The sequence below is a fragment of the Strix aluco genome, chromosome 2 (assembly GCF_031877795.1).
Source record: "Strix aluco isolate bStrAlu1 chromosome 2, bStrAlu1.hap1, whole genome shotgun sequence".
NCBI classification, from domain to species: Eukaryota; Metazoa; Chordata; class Aves; order Strigiformes; family Strigidae; genus Strix; species Strix aluco.
This window is the reverse complement of record NC_133932.1, coordinates 129,684,255-129,704,876: the sequence shown is the minus strand read 5'-3', so window position 1 is coordinate 129,704,876 and position 20,622 is coordinate 129,684,255. Positions and strand designations below refer to the sequence as shown.

Here is a 20,622-nt window from a genome sequence, read left to right as displayed (position 1 = left end):
TAACTGTGGGCTCCATCAGGTGTTCAGTCATTCAGAAGCGGGTCCTGGTAGTGGTGAGCTGGAAGGTCCTTTGTAGGCCAAGTATGAAATGATCAACTGTGACAGGCAGTTCAGCAAATTCAGTGTTTTTAAGAAGATGCAAAGGGAAACACACACACATCAGACTTTAGAGTCAGGGGTCACAGGTAAGTCCTCATTTTGTATGATCCCCAGGAGACTCGTGCTCTCCCCCCTCACAACAACAGTCACCCACAGAGATGAGCTGGCCAACTTGTTGAAATAAGATGCCCAAAATTGACAGAGGGTTAATGTTTTCTAAAATCCCTTCTGCAAAGCAGGCAGAAGGAACAGGCAAGTCTGCAAACTGAACTCAGGAAAAGGTGTGCTGATGACTGAACAGGGAATAGTAGCAGCCAGGTTTCTCTCAAGGGTACACAGATTATAGGAGAGGTAACAGAAACAAAAGTTTATTTGTGCCTTTGAAAACAGCAAGCTAGAGCTCTGAATACTGAGAGGAGCAGGTTGGTCTATGTGGACCAGTAGTAAATAAGAAACATCCAAGCGGCAATAAACCAAATTAACTTGGATTTTTTCTGAGGAAAAGATGCAAACTAAGCAACAGATTCTGCCTTTATCATCATGACTTCTCCATCGCTCTTGGGATTACAGTTGATAAATTGCTTCAGAGAAACAAAAAGACAATGAGACAGTTTTCCTTTAATCTCCTTGGGACTCAATAAAAATGATTCAATTAAAATGCTAAAAAGATAAGTTATTTTATCAAGTCACATAACATGGGCACTGCGTGGAGCAAACACACAATCCAGTTTTCCAGACCAGAAAACTCACCTGTGCCCAGGAGCCTGCAATACTACATGGGCTTAGTCACTGTAGATCTTTACCCTCCATAGAGAAGCAGCCATGCACACAGTTAGCTGGAAGCCAAACACACATGCACAGGGGCAAAAATACCAGAAATAAAGCTTAGTAAAAATTAACTACCCCAGCAATGTCAAGCCAGAACATACACACTATTTCTGGCTAAATAGTAACCCTCAGAGAGCTGTTACTTTTGTGGGGGTAATTAAGAGTGGGGAGTGCTCCCACCTGCGTCATTAGGGTTTAAAGCTGCAGTCTCCTATTCAACCCATTAACATCATAGGTTTCACTACAGTTGCCTTTAGTTAAGGTGAAAGTCAGACTAGATTTTATCATGCCACTGAGTACATCTGTAAGGTTCCAGGAAACTTCGAGGAGAGTTACAGCTTCTTAATTTGTCACCGAGGCAGTATTTCTGTCTGGATTTCAGCAAGTCAAGTCAAGCTGCCCAAACTGGTCTGCAGGATCTAGCAGAATGCAGATCATCATTGCAGAATCCATCAAAGGGTTTGGGTATGTTCACCCACACCATGCAAGATCTTTTCTCATCCCTAAGCCAGGGACATTATGTTTTCCTTTCTGGTTTTGTCCTGTCTGAGTTCATGGAAGTACTCCAGGAATTATGCAGCTACATAGTATACCGTGTGAACTAGGGGAAGAATCCTGCTGTGGTGCTCAGTACTAGTTAGATCTCGGCCATCTTAAAGGCATTTTGAAAGACCCACAATGAAGACCATGCCTGAACTGCAAGGCTCATTTTAGAAAGAGTTCAGGGACAAGGGAGACAGGGCACAGAGGAAGCAGTGCCAGACACTGGTGATGGCTTTTTAGAATAACATTCATTTCTTTTAAACGTTTGGGAAGAAATAAGTTTTAACATGTCTCAGGTATTAGGTAAGAAAAATATTTTTTAATGCTTTCATTCAATGAGCAGTTACTTCTTCAAAAAGGCAAAGTAGTGTTCTTCTTCTGATCTTCATGGTTCGCAATGCTGCCTTGTGGGCTATTTCCACTTAGAAGAAACACTGTACAGTGGAGCCAGCAGTGCTATCTCTAAAGCACTATTGTTTATTTACAGAGAATGTGCAATGCTTCATTTCCCAAAACACAGAGGGGAGTGAAAAAGATTATGCAACTTCTTTCCTCACAGCTCCAAATCTCTCCTCACTTCCCTTCTACCCAAGTCTCCCTCCCTCTCCCTAATAGCTTTTCTTTGGCAATTACCAGTGCTTTTGTGGCTGTGTTTGCAACCCTCATGGTGTTGACTTGCCCCACTTTTCTAGCCTGCTGATGCCTCTGACATGCGATCAAACAGAAATCCAACACAATCAAATGCAATCAATGCTTTTGCTTTATCAAGCTCCATGTAAGACATCTTTGGCTAGTGCTGTGCTTCTCTTACAGTCTGGTCCTGTGATGTGGTTTTGGGTAGTACCCCTATGATTTCAGTTACCTGTTTACATCCACAAAATTAAATGCCTCTTTACACTTACCAGGTATGAATAACAGTCAGCAATTATATCCACCAACTTTACCACACTGGTCAAAAGCCACAGAAGGGCAGTGGATCACTGATTTGTATATGAGCGTGAATCAAAAGGACACCACTCTTTGCTTCATGGGAATTTCCCTTACTAGCTGAGAAAGGACCATGTTTGTTATTTATGTCCCTGTGGAGGAAAAGAGACACCACTAGAAGGATCTCAAAAGCTCCTCAGTTGACAGGAGTTGAAAAACATCCCCCCCCCCCCCCCCCCCAACTACTGCAGCTTCATCCTTTTCCTCCCTCACTCCTCCAAAAGGACTACTCTCTGAAGAAGAAGTGAAGACACTTAAGGAGGAATGTATTCCCACAGGATTATCCAATATTTACAGATACTGCAATGGTTAGGCTTGTTCAGGATTTGGTCTATAGCATGAAGAACACAAAAATCTCAACTGCAAGTTCCACGTGCTTTCTGCACAGTAATCAGCCCAATCTTGTTTATTGGACCTCAGAAAAGAAACATCAGAGCTACCTTCTTTAATGGGCTACCAGTCTTTACCTTACATATTTACTTGTTCCTGAGAAGACAGACTGATGAGGGGAAGCAGGTTGAAATAGCAGCTAAGGTCCCCAATTCTCCAGATATTTACACACTGCTTGTCATCCAAGACACAAGAAAGGGTGCTTCCAAGGAGTCTGGCTCCTCGTCTGTGTGCTGCTGTACCAGCATGCAATGAATTGCAAGACTAAACCATGAATATGGCAACAAAACTCAGGCTCTTGTTTCATTTTCTTTCCACGTATTAACTTCTAGTCTGGGTGCTAGGAGGGGAACTTGCTCCACAAGCAAGGAGAGGATAAAGACTATCATCGGGTGAGTTAGCATTAAGAAAATGAACATACTCACAATACTTATATCAGACAGGCAGGCATCATGATTCAATGTTTTCATCCAGCTAGGAAAGGCTCATTCTCAGAACAAAAATGCTCAGGACAAAGGTTAAGCATCTCCACTCACAACCTGAGGGCAATGAAATCCTGCCCACGTATAAGTCCTTGAGTGTTTTAACTTAGTAGGGCCTGGACTTCCCACACAATGGGTAGGAAGTCCATGGGAAGCCATTGCTTAAAAAAGCAACAAACAAAACAGATGAATCAGATCTTTGCCAACATCTGAGTCTGCATGAAGCTGCTGTTGAACAGCGATGAAAAGGTTGTGAGACAGCGGTCAGGAACCTACACTGAGGTATGAGGTTGCACAGGAAAGGGCTCTGACAGGCACGGTACCAGGTGACGTTCTGCAGCGATCACAGCCATTGCCCTACATAAAGGCATGATGCTCTTGGAAAGCTTTGAGCAAGATCGTCTCAGAGTAAGGTTGAAGTTCACCTGGCAAAATGATCTTCACACTGAGGAAAGAAAAAGACAAGTTGGCTTCTCACTGTGGAAGGATGCTGACTGCTGCTGCAAGCCATTCTGTGTTCTTTGGAGTTTGGTTGAATTACGCCCCAAGCCCAGATGACTCGTAGGTATTTTGGCTGTCCACAGCTGCAATGGGGACACACGAAAGGGAGGGATCAGCTGATGGCCTTGGCTTTTGTTGCATGCTAACCACAGAAAATTGTCACTATTGTGCCAGAAGAACAGGCTGAAGGACCTGCTCTAGACAAGGCCAGTCTGTGCTAGAGATGCAGTAAAATGTGGTTACAGTAAACCCCTGCATTTGGTTTTATTTATTTACACTCTCAATACTCATACACAAATTTGACAGGTTGAGCAATATGAGACTCTAGAGACATTTCCACCAGCTGCACCCCTATTGTTGATTTTCTTGGTTCAGGTCTCTGCCAGAACAGGATAAGAGGCTTCAGAATAACAAAATAAACTTTGAAATTGCTTGGCTCTTTTAGGGATCTTGAGATTATAAATGCCTGCGGGCTACAGGCTTTGGAGAGAAAGTATGTGCTAGCATGCACTGATCTGTCTAAATACAGTACAATTAATCATCAAATTGGACAAAATCTCTGTGGTGATTCATCAGCTATTTCTGCAGATTTGTTTATAATAAAAGCCAAGAACTTTTTGTTGTTTTAGATAATTTTCTTTGTAAATTGTAGGATGCTGAACAGTACTCTGAGGTACAGATGAAAAAATAATAGAAACCAAACACAATCAACTATCAATGAAATCTATACAGAGATTTATAGGGCAACATCCTATAAGTACACTAAGAGATTTAATTTCAAATAATGTGCAAGGTGAATGCACTGATATTATAAATGTCCTTAAAGTTGTCATTATATATTTTAGACAGGAAAACCAAAATTCCTTGTGGGAGCCAGAAGATGCAGGCTCCAAGGTACATAATGAAAGATTCACTATCCGCACCAACCGCCCAAACCCACACAGGGAAACCTCCATGATCCTAAGGGACGGCAAGCAGCGAAGCTAGAGCAAGCTCATAAAGATCAGGAACAGAGAGATTTGAATGAGCACATATGAGTGAGTGTTCCCAAACGCAGAGAGCAGTGCACACAGGCTTTAGTGCAGGCTGCAGCCTTCCCAGTTCTCTGGCATAGTCCAACCCCTGCCACAGCGGGAAGGTCCAGATCAGAGCCCAAAGCAAAGCTTTTGGATCCATCTCCTAGTCTGTCAAGTTATTAACAACCAGAACTATTTTTAGCAGGTTTCTTTCCCCCCCCCCCCCCCCCCAGGAAAACGGATCTTATACAATCACTCTCTGTCCTTTCTTACCTGCTAGCTCATTTCAAGCAAATTTATCAGAAAGGCAAAGGTTTCAAAGATGTTTGTTCCTACAACATTTTATGGAAATCACTGTTGAGCTAAAGGGAAAAGATAATGGAGTTCATGTCTCCACCACTCTGGGGAGGGAAACACAGACCTTTTTCTGACAATTATTCTGACAGTTGGCAAAAAAGATAGCTTGCAGCCAGACACACGTGTTGCTTCACATCTAGTTCCTACTGAGCCCTTACTAGCCCAGCCCTTAGAGCCTTCCAAGGCTGCAGGACCAAGCAGAAGGCAGAGAAAAGGAGGAAAAAGCTGACTGTAGAGGAAACCAAATGAAAAAAGGCAATGGTTATGGGGCAGGATCAAAAACGCACAGATAGGAAACCAGAGTGGACAGGACACGGAGCACTCAAAGTTGTGCCTGCTCTCCCTAAAGAAGAGGTGAGGGAAGGGGAGAAACACAAGCTGGTGTGGGTAGCTGTGGTGGAGCACAGGTGGATATGGAGAAGGGATGAAAGGGATGTGGAAGGGAACAAGAGGTATCACAAATGTGAAGTGTTAGGGGACAGTGGACAGAAACCAGGAGGAAACCTGGATTCATTGGTTCTGCTAGTCAGGAAACAGCCTAAGAATAAATAGTCCTTTCTTCCTCTCCATGGGGGAGTCAATGGAGAAAGATCAGCTCAGTAACTGTTACTGGTCATTATGCAGCAATGTGAAAATGCAGAGGGTTGGCATCAGGTCCCCAGTGAATCTCTGTTATCTACAGTCTAGGATTAAGGGAGCAGGCAAACAGGTCCATGTTGCTCTTGGCTTGTCATGAGCTGCTTGTCCCTACTGGATTCTCAGGACGGGATTCTCTGGTTTAACCAGAGAACTGTCATGTCATAGCACAATTCAGTGGTTAAATCCTGCCTGTATTTGAAAACTTCAGAAACCAATTTTTTCCAGTGTCCTTTTCAGCTGTGGTGTTTCAACAGAGGACCTCTGAGAAGGATTGAGCCCCTGGAGCCAAGGGCTGGGTAAGAGCCAAGCAGGTCTGCAGCACAGGGTCTGACTCTTGCTTACCATCAGCACCCAGAGCTCCCTTCTTGCTGATGTGCAGGAGGGAGAGGGAGAAAACAGGCTGTTCATAACTACTCTGTCACCCATGTGTAAATTTACAGATGCACATGGGTAAAGACCAGTCTTTGAGGTGAGACATAAAACCCCACCACCCAGGGATTCCACCAACCAGCAAGTGTGGGCGTTTCCCAAATTCAGTATCCTTTGCTTCATTTAAGATCATCATCATCATCATCATCAAGCCCTCTGTTCAAAAACAACTTTAAGTATAGGAAAATCCCACTCAGTCCTGATTTTTCTCTGCCTTTTTGGAGGCTCAGTCCTAAACCTGCCTGTACGTTGGATCCTGGCAGTATCTCAGTAACTGGAAGATTACAGGGTTGCAAACAGAAACATGTTGAGATGGGCAATCAGTGCTGTTGCTCAAGGATGTTGACCAAGGAGCCCTTATCTGTTTTCACTGCTAAGCACATAATGTATTCTGTTTTACTTGGTAGTACAGAGGTTAAGGGGGGGATCACAAATCCCTGGGAAATTAAATGAAGTCCTACCCTGATAATATTTCCTTCCTGTGCTGTGCAAATTTGTCCAAGACCCACACCTTCACTTTTAAAGTGCACTGCAGGGAGCCCCAAGAATGAACACAGAATTAGGACAAAGTTTGACAAAGAAAAGAAATATTATTTTGACAATACCAGAGCAATCAGCTTGCAGATAAATTAAATCTAACTTGGTATACTTTGTTTTAGTGAAATCACCTAATAAAAACTTTTAACTTTTGTCATAAATTGCAGCAAATACAGAAAATATCAGCAGCTTTTACAGCAGATCTTCCATAACCATATACTGAAGATGTGTGTGGCCTGCCGTGTCGAAATGTTTGAATGGTGTACCTCCACACAGAGTTCTCCAGAAACAAAACCCAAAACACAGCAAAACTCAAGGAAGGTGAGAATTACAGTATGAAAGCACAGAAACCCTCACTCTGGACAGACCTGTTCAGGAAGTCTTTGGCAAATGCAAAGCAGCACTTTATGCGGTCTATTGATTTATCTTCTCTTTCAGAAATGGATGCCCTGTTATTAGAGGATAAGGGTGCTAGCTTGCTAGCTCCGACACAGCCACTACACAGCAACATGAGACTGCATCTCACAGTTACCTGGCAGTGGCATCTAAAAGTCAACATAAATGATATAATAAAAATGTATCTTTTATTAATATAAATATTACAAACAGTTAAAAAAAAGCATTTTTCCTCATAAAAAGTATCCCCAGGTCACGATGCATTGTCCAGGGGAGGCTCTCCCACAGCCCAATGGATATTGCTGTCTGAGGTTTTCATGATTGTAGGTGTTATTTCCCCTCCAATTTACATCCTGGTATTCATTATTCTAAATAATTCTCCTCTCTCCTCCCTGTCTTTGGCATTTTTTGTTTAAGGTGGGGTTGTTCCTTGTGGCAGCAGCATAGATTTATGCCAGATTAAAGGCAAACACATCCTCTTGAATTTCCTTCACCAGGTCAACCTCTTTCTTTTGGCCAACTCCACCTCTTCCTTTGAGCTTCCCCTGGTAAATCAGGGAATTTCAACAGTCTTAAGTTCCAGGAGAAAGCCTGACCTTCATAAATTAATATGAAACTTTGCTGTTAACTTGAGTGGGCCTCAGATTTTACCTCATGCCCATGGAAGTTTCTCTTGGTTGTTAGAGCCACTGCACATACATTTTGCTCAGGAAAAGTAAGTGGGAGAGAGAGAGATGACTGGAAATATGGAAGGAGTAGCACTGATTGTTTTTCTAATGAGAAGATGGCTTTAAGCCCTTTTTCACTCCCATTGCAATGTAATAACTGTGGTACAGCCTCACAATGCCAACACTGTCCACCCCATTCTCCCAGCCTTCATGGTACCTCAGACCATGGCTGATACACCAGCTCCTCTCTCCGTACACCCAGAAGCCATTCTGTGCTCCTCTCCCCATTTTGAGAATGACTTAACTGAAGGGGGAACAGAGAAGGGACAAGGATGTGGGTACAGCACACTGAAAAGACTTGCCCGGAAAAAGTGGGGTCAGCACAGAGGAAGCAGTGGGAACCCTTGAAATACTTTGCCATCTCTCAGCAGAGGTTCCAGACAGGCTGAGCTGTTCTCAGCAGCCCTGGGCTCTCTCTGAGCTAACTGCTTCCTCCTCACCTACTCCAGACACAGTCTTCTGCTCCTTGTTCCATAACCTGGTCCCATACCAAGGACTATCTCCCACCTATATCTCCTGCCAACCTCTTCAGAGCTTCCTGACTACACACTGTCTCCATGATACTTTCCACAGATCTCCCCCTTCAGTCTGTTACAAGACCAGTCTGCTTATGGCGATGTTATATAAACACAGATCATTAAACACATACGTCTTCTCTTACACTGACTTCACCTGCTTCTGGAAGAAGGCTGAACCAGGCTGGTGGCGACAAGAGGAGTTATGACAACCAGTGTTTTTACAAGAAGTAGAGATTGCCTAAAGGGATTTCAAAGCACAATTTTCCGGACAATAATCCAAAATCCAGTCTTCCCACTCACTTTTGGTCTCCACTGTGTTATAGAAGAGGGAGCACAGAAAATTCTGTGGTTAGGGACAAGTCTATGAGATTTACACCTTTGTTTTAATTTCCATTTGGTTCAGGTTTAAAGTGTCTAGAAATGCCAGGTAACTTTCTCTCTTGCTGCTCAGACTGAGCAACACCATTAAAAAAAAGTGCCTCAGCAGAGTCAGATCTGTTGACAAGACAGTTCTGTAGATTGACTGATGTTTCACTTGCTCATTTTTCATCAGAGACACAGATCATTATTCTGTCACACTTAATTTTCGCACCATCTGCATCCTGTTAGCTTTCATTCTCCCGGTTCAGCTTCACCCCAACATGTTTTGCATTGTTCTGCAGTCAGTCCTCAAGGATATTTATTTCTCCAGAGGAGTGAATTTAAGCAAGTTTTTTCTGTCCCCATAGCTCTCCTTCAATGGTGATGCACCAACCTGTTCCAGTCCTGCTCTCAGGGAATGCCAAAAGCTTTTGAGGAGCAGCTGACAACTTTATACTTTCAAATACCAGCATGCTCATGATTACTCAGTGTTTTGAGAGACTGTGGTCTTATGCCACTGTTATAAACTATCCCTCACTATCACAGAAGAAATAAAACCCTGATTCCATGCCCTCAGATAAGTTTGCTCTCTGCTTTCTCTTTGTGTAAAAGTATAAAGTCTCTTTCCAAAGATACTGTCACAATTAAATGAGATCCACCAGCTTAAAAACAGCTTTTAAATAGAACTGCACATGTTCAGTCCTGTGCTGCATAAAGACCCCCATGATATTCATTAAGCACTTTTTACACTGAAAAAAAAAGAAAAAGCAAAAAAAAAGGAAAAAAGATCACAATACTACTATGCACTTTTCTTCGTAAAGGACTCTATATCTTCACTCTAAAGCAAAAAGGACTCTCAACCACAGTCTGAAAGCTTTTAGGGCTGGTATCAGCATTTCCTAAGATAATGATGACTCTTTCTGTTAATGGGATCAAAGAACAAAGATTCCTTCTTCCTCTTTTAGTGTCTCAGAAAGTTGCAACCCCTGCGCTGTTACATTTCATTCCTTCCTCCTACCAAAATTCCAATGTGGATAAAGGATCCCTGGGCTTTGAAAAGCAAACACTTCCAAGGCCCGTGTTCCTTAGTACCTAGGGTAACCTGTCCTTTGCTTAAAGCTACAATTATGTTATCACTGCTGCTGAACATAAGCAGACCTGCTCCCATGCCTTGTGCAGCTTGCTCCTGCTTCTGCACATCCTCTTCATCACATCAGCACAAGTCTTGTTGGAGCTGGCAGTGAACTGCCTGTCTGGATTACCACTAGTATGGCCCAAAAAAGACTTGGATCTACCGAGATTTATTCCTGAACCAGATCATTGCACAGCTGCATGGACATCTGTGGAGGCGCAGGGGTGGTGGGAAGGAGGACTGAATAACCAGGGATGGATTGCAGGAGACAGACTGCAAAGCTGTGCATGTGCAACCACAGGATCCGAAACTGTACAACTCTGCAAGAAATCTCCCTTAAGTCTGGGTCACCCTTGATCGTCTGGAATTACATGTCTATGTGAAACAAGTCTTGTCACCTTGGGACACTATGTCCAGTCATATCCTTTGGCCTTGACAATGTGCATACATCTGTGTTCCCTCACAACCATTCCAGGATTGTGAAGCCAAACACAGCAGCAGATTTTTTAACAACAAAACTACAAGACCCTGAGACACAAAATGAGGAGGAGCATAACTTGACATGCCCCCAAGAAGTGAGCACATTTGCCTACCCTAGTCTTACACTCCTCCTGTTACTGGCCACTGCTGCAGACAGGATCCGTGGCTAGGACCATGGTCGCTCTTCTCCGGTGCTTATTTAATGTGGTCTGATCTCAGAAGAGAGATTTTGACAGGGTCCTTAATCATAAGTGTGACAGAGGTGCTATTGCTTCATACTTCAACCTGTACTTACAAATTACACAATAGTTTATATTTTTTATTTTAAAAATTCAAAATATAAAATGATTCTATACTTTGCCCTGAAGATTTTTAATGCTTATTGCATGACTTTGAATAAATGAATATTGGTAAATCAGCAGGGAGCTGCCTGGAAAACAAGATAGGAAAAACATGATTCAACACAGACACCTTCCAGCAAAAACTTCAGAGCTCTTAGGGGACAGTGCCAGAATGTCTTTTTTAATAATTTGATGGTTCCAGCTCTCTTCCAATGATTCTAAAACCCCGAGTCTTCATCACATAGGGAAAAAACTGAGGAAACAGAATGAAAAAAAATGCCTGTCTGAAGAATTTAAAGCAACTCCTGAAGCGAAAGACGGTAGGAGTTTGGGGAATGCAGAGACAGGAACTTGCTGGGGCATCAGGAGCTCTGCTTGGCCCACCAGAAGAAGTGGGGAGACTGTGGGCATCATAAATAAGCATGCCAAGAGTTAGATGTTTGCAAGTGTTTTTTTTTTCGAGTTGCTCTTCTCTACTGGTAAACAGAGAAAGCCTGTGCTTTTAGACTGCTGGCTGGGTAGCTTTTCAAAAGGGAAGAACAAGAGATGCCTGATACCATTTGGAGCAGATAAACCTGCTGACAGAGAGGATGCCGGAGCCCTGACCTGGAAGGAGAACTTTGGACACCAGCCCTGTAAAAGTACAGGTAAAAGGTCCACCCTTAAGAGTTTGTATATGGAGACCAGGAAAGGTAAAAGAGGCATTGAGCCCTGCAATTATGACAGCAGTATCTGCAGCCACATGAACACTGCTAAATGTATTCTGATGAGAGAAGCCCTGCTGGACCTTGTAGGACTATTTTCAGATGCTCTTGTACAAGAGTTGCTTTGTAAGCAAGTTACTTCTGCTTTAATCTTTCCAGGCTCAACCTTCAAATAGAAAGCGACGCACTAATAGGGCTGAGAAAGACCTCAACACAGGGAAGAAGTTTACTGTGTCCGCAGGTCACTAATTGCTGCTGCTGTGGCCGCAGAATGACTCCGTAATATTCTGTAGACTTCCCTCCTCACCATAAGCTGTGCTGTATGTGCACGTCCATCCATGCTGGAGCACCACATGGTGTTTTAAAACTGAGGTATCTCATCTCTCCTGCCTGATCGACAGCATTAAACGTGACAGTTGGAATGAAAATGTAATTGCTGCAGCAAACACCCAAACCAGCTCCCCGTTGCCCAAAGAGTCAGGCAGGGAGGTGCGGCGCTCCAGAGAACAGGTTCAGAAAGACTTTGATTCACTGGAGAAATGACCCAAAACCAACCGGACAGAGTTCACAGCAGGACGTGTAGTGAGGAGAAATGCTAAGCACAATTATAGAGTGGCACATATCTGCTGGGGTAATTGTGGCAATGACAAGATGAATTACAGTGACCAGACCACTCAGATAATGCCAAAAAAGGTGAGGGCACTCTGGGACCTGTAAGCAAAAGCCAAAGCGTAACTGCCCCAGTATCCTCGACGCTGCCAGTCCTCTGTGGTGAAGCAGTGTTCACTCTTCTGTGGTGCATTTCAGGAGAAATGTGCCCAAACAAGAGACTTCAGAGTGGGACAACCTGGACAGAACAGCATGAACTACAGGCAAGAAAACCACCTGCCTTCTACAGTGAAAAGGCTACTGTAGAGAGGATGACATTGGTAAAGAACATTTAGGTTACATACTAGGGGAAAACTACTTTCTACTTACATGAGAGTTAAGTACTGGAATGGGCTATGTAGGGCAGCTTTATTGCAGATTTAAACCAAAACATCATCAGTTAATGAACAGGATTATATGATAAGGCTTCCTGTGACAGCAGAGCAAAAATGAATGGCTTGGACATCCTCTCCAGTTCTAGGTGCTATGCTCTCCCTAAAACATCAGAGAAATATATTTACATGGGTGTCATTTTGTTTTAAAAACCTTCTGATACAAATAAAATGAGGTTAGAAGAATCAGCTTTTCAGACTGCCAGTGCAGCTAAGGATAACAGACATGGGAAGAGCTAGAAATTCAAACTTAGATCTTAACTCCAGAGCTCCCCAAATCTGCAGGTCCCAATGATTTTAACAGAAAGTGTTGGCATCCTACCCTGAACTAAGTGCCTTGCAGGCCAGCTCCTGATGTACATAATATGCTTCAGGAGAGAAAATATATACTGCAAGACAGTAAGAGTCAGACTGACAAAAAAGCACATATGAATGCTTCTCATTTTAATTTCACTTTACATGATATAATAGCTCATTTGTTTTTGCAACAAAAACACTCTTTTGCTAAAACAACCTTGATTAAAACCAAATCTGAGGCTAGGCTGAAATTCACTCTACATCTTCAGGGAAACAAACTCCCTGCCATAGGAATTTCAGTGTACTAAGGGCATGATAGTTTGCCCTTTCCTGCAGAAGCCACGGGCTGGAATCCAGAACAGCTCCAAGCCCAAGTTCAGCAGCAAAACTGTCAGACTACGAGAACAGATGTTCTTACCACATTGGTAAAATACTGTGGGTTTAAAACACGAGAAAGAAGTGAGTTACAGGAAGGGGAATTCTCCAACAGCAACAACTGCAGAAAAAGTCCAGTATATGGAAAGACACCCCTGCTTTCCTGATGATAACGTCAGAGATGAAAATAAAAGGAGCAAAGCTCCCAAATACTGTTTTAACTTCTTGCAAGGTGAAGGCAGACTGAAGGCAAAGATACAGTGGCTTTACAGCAGGAATTGCTGCTGTGAATTTTGATTAGCTGAGAAACAGCAGTGTGCTCTTCCCTGCCTGACAGTGCTCACAGCTCAACACCTGGAGACAGTCTGGGCTCTCTTATCTCTGCTACCTTTTACTCCTTCCCAGAAGACGTAAGTATCCTCCCACCGTACAAAGAGCAATTCCTTTTCTGGTTTCCTCAAACGCACTGAGGAGGAGGGGATATGATCAAGGCTTGACTAGATGAATGACTTCACCACAGCCCAGCAGATCCAGAAGTTGGGTATTAGGGAACAGATCACAATTACCTGGATAGACAAGCCAAAAAGCAATCCTGAGGAGCAGGCTCATGTGAAGGAATACAGTGGCTTTACTAGGTTTGATGACAAGCAGTATGCAAGAGTCTTTACCAAGATAATCTTATCCAAAATACGTTATTCATTATCTGTCTACGCAGCCCTTACATATTTGAGGTCTGCCTCAGGGCCCCCCTGTGACCTTGAGTCAGTTAGTAGAACTTACCTCAGTTTCCCCACCTAGCACAGTGCTCTCAGATGAAACTGCAGTTAAACTTCATGCTTGTGAAATGCTTTTAAAATGGTAGTATTCTTTTACTTTGCATATTTCTCTAGTAAAAGCTACAATGTACATTTCAAGGACAAAAAAATTAAAACTTTGCAAAGAAAACCGAACCTTACCATTGAATTTTCAGGCTAGGACTAAAATGTATTTCAGAATGCTAATGAGGGCTTTATCTAAACGCTAGTCATTAAAAAGAATTATGCAGAACAGGGCCTTCTAACATGGTGTAGAGTGTTTAAAGCTGCATGAATTTATACAGTAACTGTTCTGAGCAATGAGAAAGGCACTGATGCAGAGCATCATCTCCTATGAAAATGATTCTTGTGGAGTGGTTTGTGGAAGTGCATACAAAAGTTCAAAATCAGCACAACGTATCCAAAATCCAACAATTACTCAAACGCCAGCGCTGCAGAAGGCACTCAGTGCTCCTGAGACAGCAGATGGGGAGGGGTGCAGCCATAAGTTGAGAGAGCTGTTTGGAGCTAAGCTGCACAGACTGTACAGTACTGTTTGAGAACAAAACCACTCTGTTTGCTGTTTATAGGAAGAAGGCAGAGCTATTCTCGACTCCCCAGCTCATCATCAAATGTACACACACAAAGCTGCTTGCTGGTCCATCTTTTGATGAGGGATCGAGTTTTAGATGTTTTGGGCCACCCACATAAAGATGGACTGTCGATACAAAAGAAACATTCACATGAAATTAAAAAAAAAGGGGCAAGAACAGTCTCTTCACTCACCGTGGTCTCCTGAAAGCCAAACCATACTGCTGACAAGCCAGGCCAACTGTTGGGGTGTAAACGATGGGCATGAATCTCTCGATGTCAGATGTCAGCACTCGGTAAAAAAGCTTTTCATTCCTGTCTTGTAATGTCATAAGAACAATATACCTTAAAAGTAAAATAAAATAGATATATATCAGTATCTTTGGTTGTTGGCTGTTTCATAAAAAGCAGTAGTAGGCTCACTCAGTATGTATTCAATTCTCCCAAACCCTGACACTCCTCAGTGCTACATCATGAGCAGATACTTGGAGCAAAATTTCCCAGAGGATGTGACCAGCTTCACCATCCTCACCGACAGCTCACAAACACTCTTCAGTAGGGCTGGAAGTCAGACCCATGCATAACCTCAGAATTTCGGAATTTGCATTAAAAACAAATGCAATGGAGAAGGTCAAAAGTAGACTTTAGGACTACCTGGGACTGAGTGGAACATCACCTTTATTGTCAAAATTTATTATGCAATCTAGAAGATGAAATATGCATATACGCAAATGTTAACATGTCAAAGCACTGTCTTTCCTGAAATATTTCCTAAAAATCTCTCTCTACATTATCCTGCATTCTCAATTACTTAATCACGAAACACAGAACGATAGCTAAATCCCATCTTTGAAAAAAAAAGACAAACCTATTGATTTAGAAAATGAAAATGTTAACTCAACTTTGTATTCTTACTGTTGTCTAGACTTACATGTGCACCACTGGGTTTATATGACCACTTAATGACTTAGAAGACGTTACATTTCACCAAAGATTTTTCTTGCTTGAAAATCCTTCATTGGCTAAGACTGAATTTGTCAAATTGAAGCCAGAAAGAATGAAGAACTCAGAAAACTAAAGAGAAATTGCAAATGATTTTCTGTCTGAGAAACTTGCATGAACATGATGACAAACTCCCTTTTGTGTTCAGCACCCAACCTTGCAGCATGGCTTCAAAAAGGCATCACACACTGCCAACAATATATGATTTGCAAGATCAGTAGAGGCATTTGTGACACAGAAAAGCCAATGCAACTGCTCTACAGGGGAAGAGTCCTGCTGCCTCCGTCCCCAGAACAATGGCAGCTGAGACAGATGGAGATGCAAACCCTACTGTCTGTCACAATGGGAGTCAAGCACCATCTTCCCTCAGTAACCCTGATGAACAATACTGGACACAATGGAAGCTCAGGAACAGAAAGATTAGTCAATACACATCATTGCTTCTGTTTTTTTTAAGATTTTTTTCCTACCAGTTGGCAGGTCCTTTCTGTTCTTCCATCCAGTATTTCAGTGAATGTATTGATGAGCATACAGATAGGTACATGCAGTACATTTGTTCACTCTACCTCCAGTGCTCTGGGGCTGGGACTGCATTTTCATTGTGCACTTGTACCCAAAGTATAGTGAATTTCTAGGCTAATACCAGAGCTCTCCAGCAATGTGGTGGAAGAAAAAAGCAGTACCGGTGCTATTTTGGGACTGGGATGGCAGGTAACTGAGGTGAAGGTGGGCAGGCCAGAACAGACACTTCTGGTGATGGAAAGTATGGACAGCTGGAGAAAAGTGACTCTGAGGGAAACCTGTGTGCCTTGAAGTAGGACCCTCAAGTCTTCCAGGGGGCTTTAAAGAACTGGAAATTAAAGGGGAAGGGAGGAGGAAATGTTTTTGACATACTTGTCTAGATCATTAGATTTGTTCTCGTAGTTTTTCATCACACGGAGGACCTGAACATCTTGGCTCAAGAAGCAAGGAGGAAGGAGGCCATGAATTCCCAGCTGCAGCCTCTCTTCAAGTGTAAAAGCCATTCCCTGGAAAGAAAAGAGGAAGGCACATTCAAATGGCAGGGTATGCATCACCAGATAGGATATCCAAGAGGAAAGCAAGCAACAACATGCAGCCCCTGAGGGCCTGGAGGCCAGACCACCCAGACCCTGCAGCTTCTGGATTAGCAGTCCCAGTGCCAGCAGGGCTTTGATTATTCACACTCTTTTGCCATTTGAATTTGGTTGGTCTCTATAGTGCATACAACTTCACAGTGTACATATTCTTAGGGTTTCTTTCACTTTACGCTCTTTTTATATTACTTAACTAACTTAAATAACCTACTAGTTTCAATGGCCTTCCTGAAAGCCCAGTTCCAACAGTCCTTTACAAATCACATAACAAGTTTAGAATCATAGAATCATTTAGGTTGGAAAAGCTCATAGAGCCCAACCATAAACCTAACATTGCCAAGCCCACCACTAAACCGCGTCCCTAAGCACCACATCTACATGTCTTTTAAATATCTCCAGGGATGGTGACTCAACTACTTCCCTGGGCAGCCTGTTCCAGTGCTTGATAACCCTTTCTGTGAAGGAATTTTTCTGAATATCCAATCTAAACCTCGCCTGGCAGTGGGGTCTAGAGCACAAGTTCCTTGGGAAAAGAGACCGACTCCCACCTCACTACAGCCTCCTTCGAGGTAGTTGCAGAGCCGATGAGGTCTCCCCTCAGCCTCCTTTTCTCCAGGCTAAACAACACCAGATCCCTCAGCCGCTCCTCATAAGACTTGTGCTCTAGACCCGTCACCAACTTCATTGCTCTTCTCTGGACATGCTTCAGCACCTTAATGTCTTTCTTGTAGTGAGGGGCCCAAAACTGAACACAGTATTTGAGGTGTGGCCTCACCAGGTCAAGTACAGTGGGACGATCACTTCCCTGGTCCTGCTGGCCACACTATTTCTGATACAAGCCAGGATGCTGTTGGCCTTCTTGGCCACCTGGGCACACTGCTGGCTCATATTCAGCCAGCTGTTGACCAACATCCCCAGGTCTGTTTCTACCAGGCAGCTTTCCAGTCACTCTTCCCCAAGACTGTAGTGTTGCGTGGGGTTGTTGCACCCAAGTGCAGGATCCGGCACTGAGCCATGTTGAACCTCATGAAATTGGCCTCGGCCCATCGATCCAGCCTGTCCAGATCCCTCTGCAGAGCCTTCCTACCCTCAGCAGATCAACACTCCCCCCCAACTTGTGTCATCTGCAAACTTACTGAGGGTGCACTCGATCCCCTTGTCCAGATCATTGATAAAGATATTAAACAGAACTGGCCCCAATACTGAGCCCTGGGGAACGCCACTTGTGACCTGCTGACAGCTGGATTGAACTCCATTCACCAGCACTCTTTGGGCCCGGCCATCCAGCCAGATTTTTACCCAGCAAAGAGTACACCTGTCCAAGGCATGAGCAGCCAGTGGAGAATGCTATGGGAAATGGTGTCAAAGGCTTTACTGAAGTCTAGGTAGACAACATGGACAGCCTTTCCCTTGTGCACTAAGCAGGTCACCTTGTCATAGAAGGAGATCAGGTTTGTCAAGCAGGACCTGCCTTTCATAAACCCATGCTGACTGGGCCTGATCACCTGGTTGTCCTGTATGTGCCGTGTGATGGCACTCAAGATGATCTGAATGTTATGACCTTCCCTGGCAACAAGGTCAGACTGACAGGCCTGTAGTTCCCCCAATCTTCCTTCTGGCCCTTCTGGTAGCTGGGCGTCACATTTCCTAAACTCCAGTTAGCAAAGATTTAGATTTGCATACTGACTAGTATACCCAACTCATCAACTCATCCTAATGTACCCAACTTATCAGCTCCAGTTACCTTCTAGTTTTCCAACAGACACAAAATGTCTTAATGGCATATTAGCAGCACAGAAGACAGACATGTAGGATGCTTTCTCAGTGCTAGTCCCTTTTTTTTTTTTTTATTCAAGGAGCACATAGAGTGCCACAAGTCTTATTAAGTAGCTGACACTGGCTGACAGCTGAAGCTGGAATGCCAGATTGTGTGAGATAACCTCACTCTTACAGGACAATTTCATCCTTCCTAGGCAGAATCCTGAGTGTGCTCCCGTGCATGCAGGGGCTGATGCTCCAGACAACCAGTAGCGCCCTGTGCTGGACTCAGCCCGATAAAGAGCAATGGTAAATGCATTCTGCAGTCTGGGAAGAAGATTAGAAAACGTTTTAGTCCTTAATTAATGGGATTTCTGCTATGCTGATAGCAGATTAGACAGCAGGATAGAAGGAAACATTTTCAGAAGCATCTAAGGAGCTTAAACCCTAATGAAAACTTCACCAATAACTAACCAACCGATTCATATCTTGATGAACAGCTGGCAGTAAAATATTCAAAATCAGTAATTATTGGACTACATCTACTCAAGCACACAGATGCTTGAAAAAACCTTAATGAACAGCTTTATGACTACATAGCTGTTAAGCTGCTATCTTGTTCCATGGATTTAGTGTTTCTCTATGACAAATAACTGTTATTTTTGTCGCACAGAAAAACTGAGGGCATATCTCGATGAACTTGGTTTTGGCAGCCTTCCCTCACCTCCTGTTGCTTGTTTCTGTCCCTGTGCCATCCCACTGGTTGTGCCAGCAGAAGCATGTGTGCAGTCACACGGTTAATCAGCTAGAGGAAGTACCTGGATTAAAAATAACCAGGTCATTTGAGCTCAGAGCAGCTCCCCTGGCTGATGATACACCATAGATGGCTCTACAGACATTGGGAAACCTGGGCACAGCCACTGGGGACCTACAGCTGTGGGAATGGACCCCTGGAAGAGCCGCTCACTTGTAAGTGGTGCAGATGCTGATGAAAAACTACAAGTGATGCCAAGTAGTTATAGCCAACCTATAACAGAACAGAGGAAAGGACTGAAATGGATTCTCCTGTTTGCCAGACCCATGCTTTGTACATGGTGTGACACTTCTTTTATTAGTAAATTGTGCACTAGCACAAATTAAAAAAAAAAAAAGTCTTCATATATTTCAGAAAAGATAATCAGTCTCCAGGACATCTGAGAAGAAATTGATCTTTATCCCACAAATCCCCCATTTTCATAGTTTTTTTCCTGCGCTGTATCAGGATAGAGCCAAGTATTTGCTAAATCTTTGATGTAAGAAAATGGCAGAGAGAAATCATTCCTCTTCCAGCCAGCAGACGAGGAGTCAGCAGTTGCCTGGGAGGCAGGAGGTCAAGATTTTGCTGTCAAATCCAGAAACAGCATCGAGGTCTCTGTGGTTGTTGTTGAATGTTGTATCCAGGACATGGCTGGTTCTGCTGAAGTGCCTGACATTTCTGAACCAAATTTCCTTCCTAGATCTGAGAAGCCTTCCCCCAAATGAGTTTCATGGCAGAAGTGGTACATTCCCACAAGAAAAAGTTTGAATTTTTGTGACTCATAATTTCTGAATTAAAAAAAACCCCAACACGTTCTCATCAGAAAACTTGCAACCATCTGTATTCTCCAAACTGGAGACTTCAGAATAACTAGACTAAGATCAACACTGGACATGAGCTCTATGTCAGTATTTGGCTTTACACTGACAATATTGCATCACGGCAGGGAAAACACAGCTACTGTGAATGTCAAAGTTTATCTTCAGTGAATGGAAAAAAAGATACAATTTCAAACCATTTCCTTTCTGTGACCTTTGAACATGGAGGATAAGACAGTGGGAGACAGAAATATTTGGCAGTAAATACTCCACTTGCTTGTCTAGAGAAAGTCACATCACAGGTTGGCTGATCAGGGTCACAGACCTGACCCCTGCTCATTCCCTGGAACAGAAATGAAGCTTGGCAAAAAAAGTAAACCAATGGTGGGTACTCTTCTAAAAGAGATAGAAAAGGCAGAAACACAGTATCCTAGGCATTGCTGCCCCAACCACTAAAAAGCTTCTTGCAGTATTTTTTCAATAGAAAAAGGCCTTTCAATTATTTTTCATGCACTAGAATAGGGAAAAGTTTCAACATTTCATCAAATGATCACTCACCCAAATACAAG

General features: G+C 43.2%; 1 protein-coding gene across 5 annotated transcripts in view; it reads right to left on the bottom strand.

Annotated features, from left to right (window-relative positions):
• The window catches only part of ME3 (malic enzyme 3), a 128,955-nt gene that overhangs the window by 44,626 nt on the left and 63,707 nt on the right, over positions 1 to 20,622 (bottom strand). For all 5 annotated transcript variants that reach the window (XM_074816311.1, XM_074816314.1, XM_074816313.1 and 2 more), the window contains exons 2-3: positions 16,461 to 16,594; positions 14,760 to 14,909 (exon numbers count right to left, since the gene is read on the bottom strand). In XM_074816311.1, the coding sequence (XP_074672412.1) occupies positions 14,760 to 14,909; positions 16,461 to 16,594 (284 nt within the window). The remainder of the gene's footprint in view (positions 1 to 14,759; positions 14,910 to 16,460; positions 16,595 to 20,622) is intronic.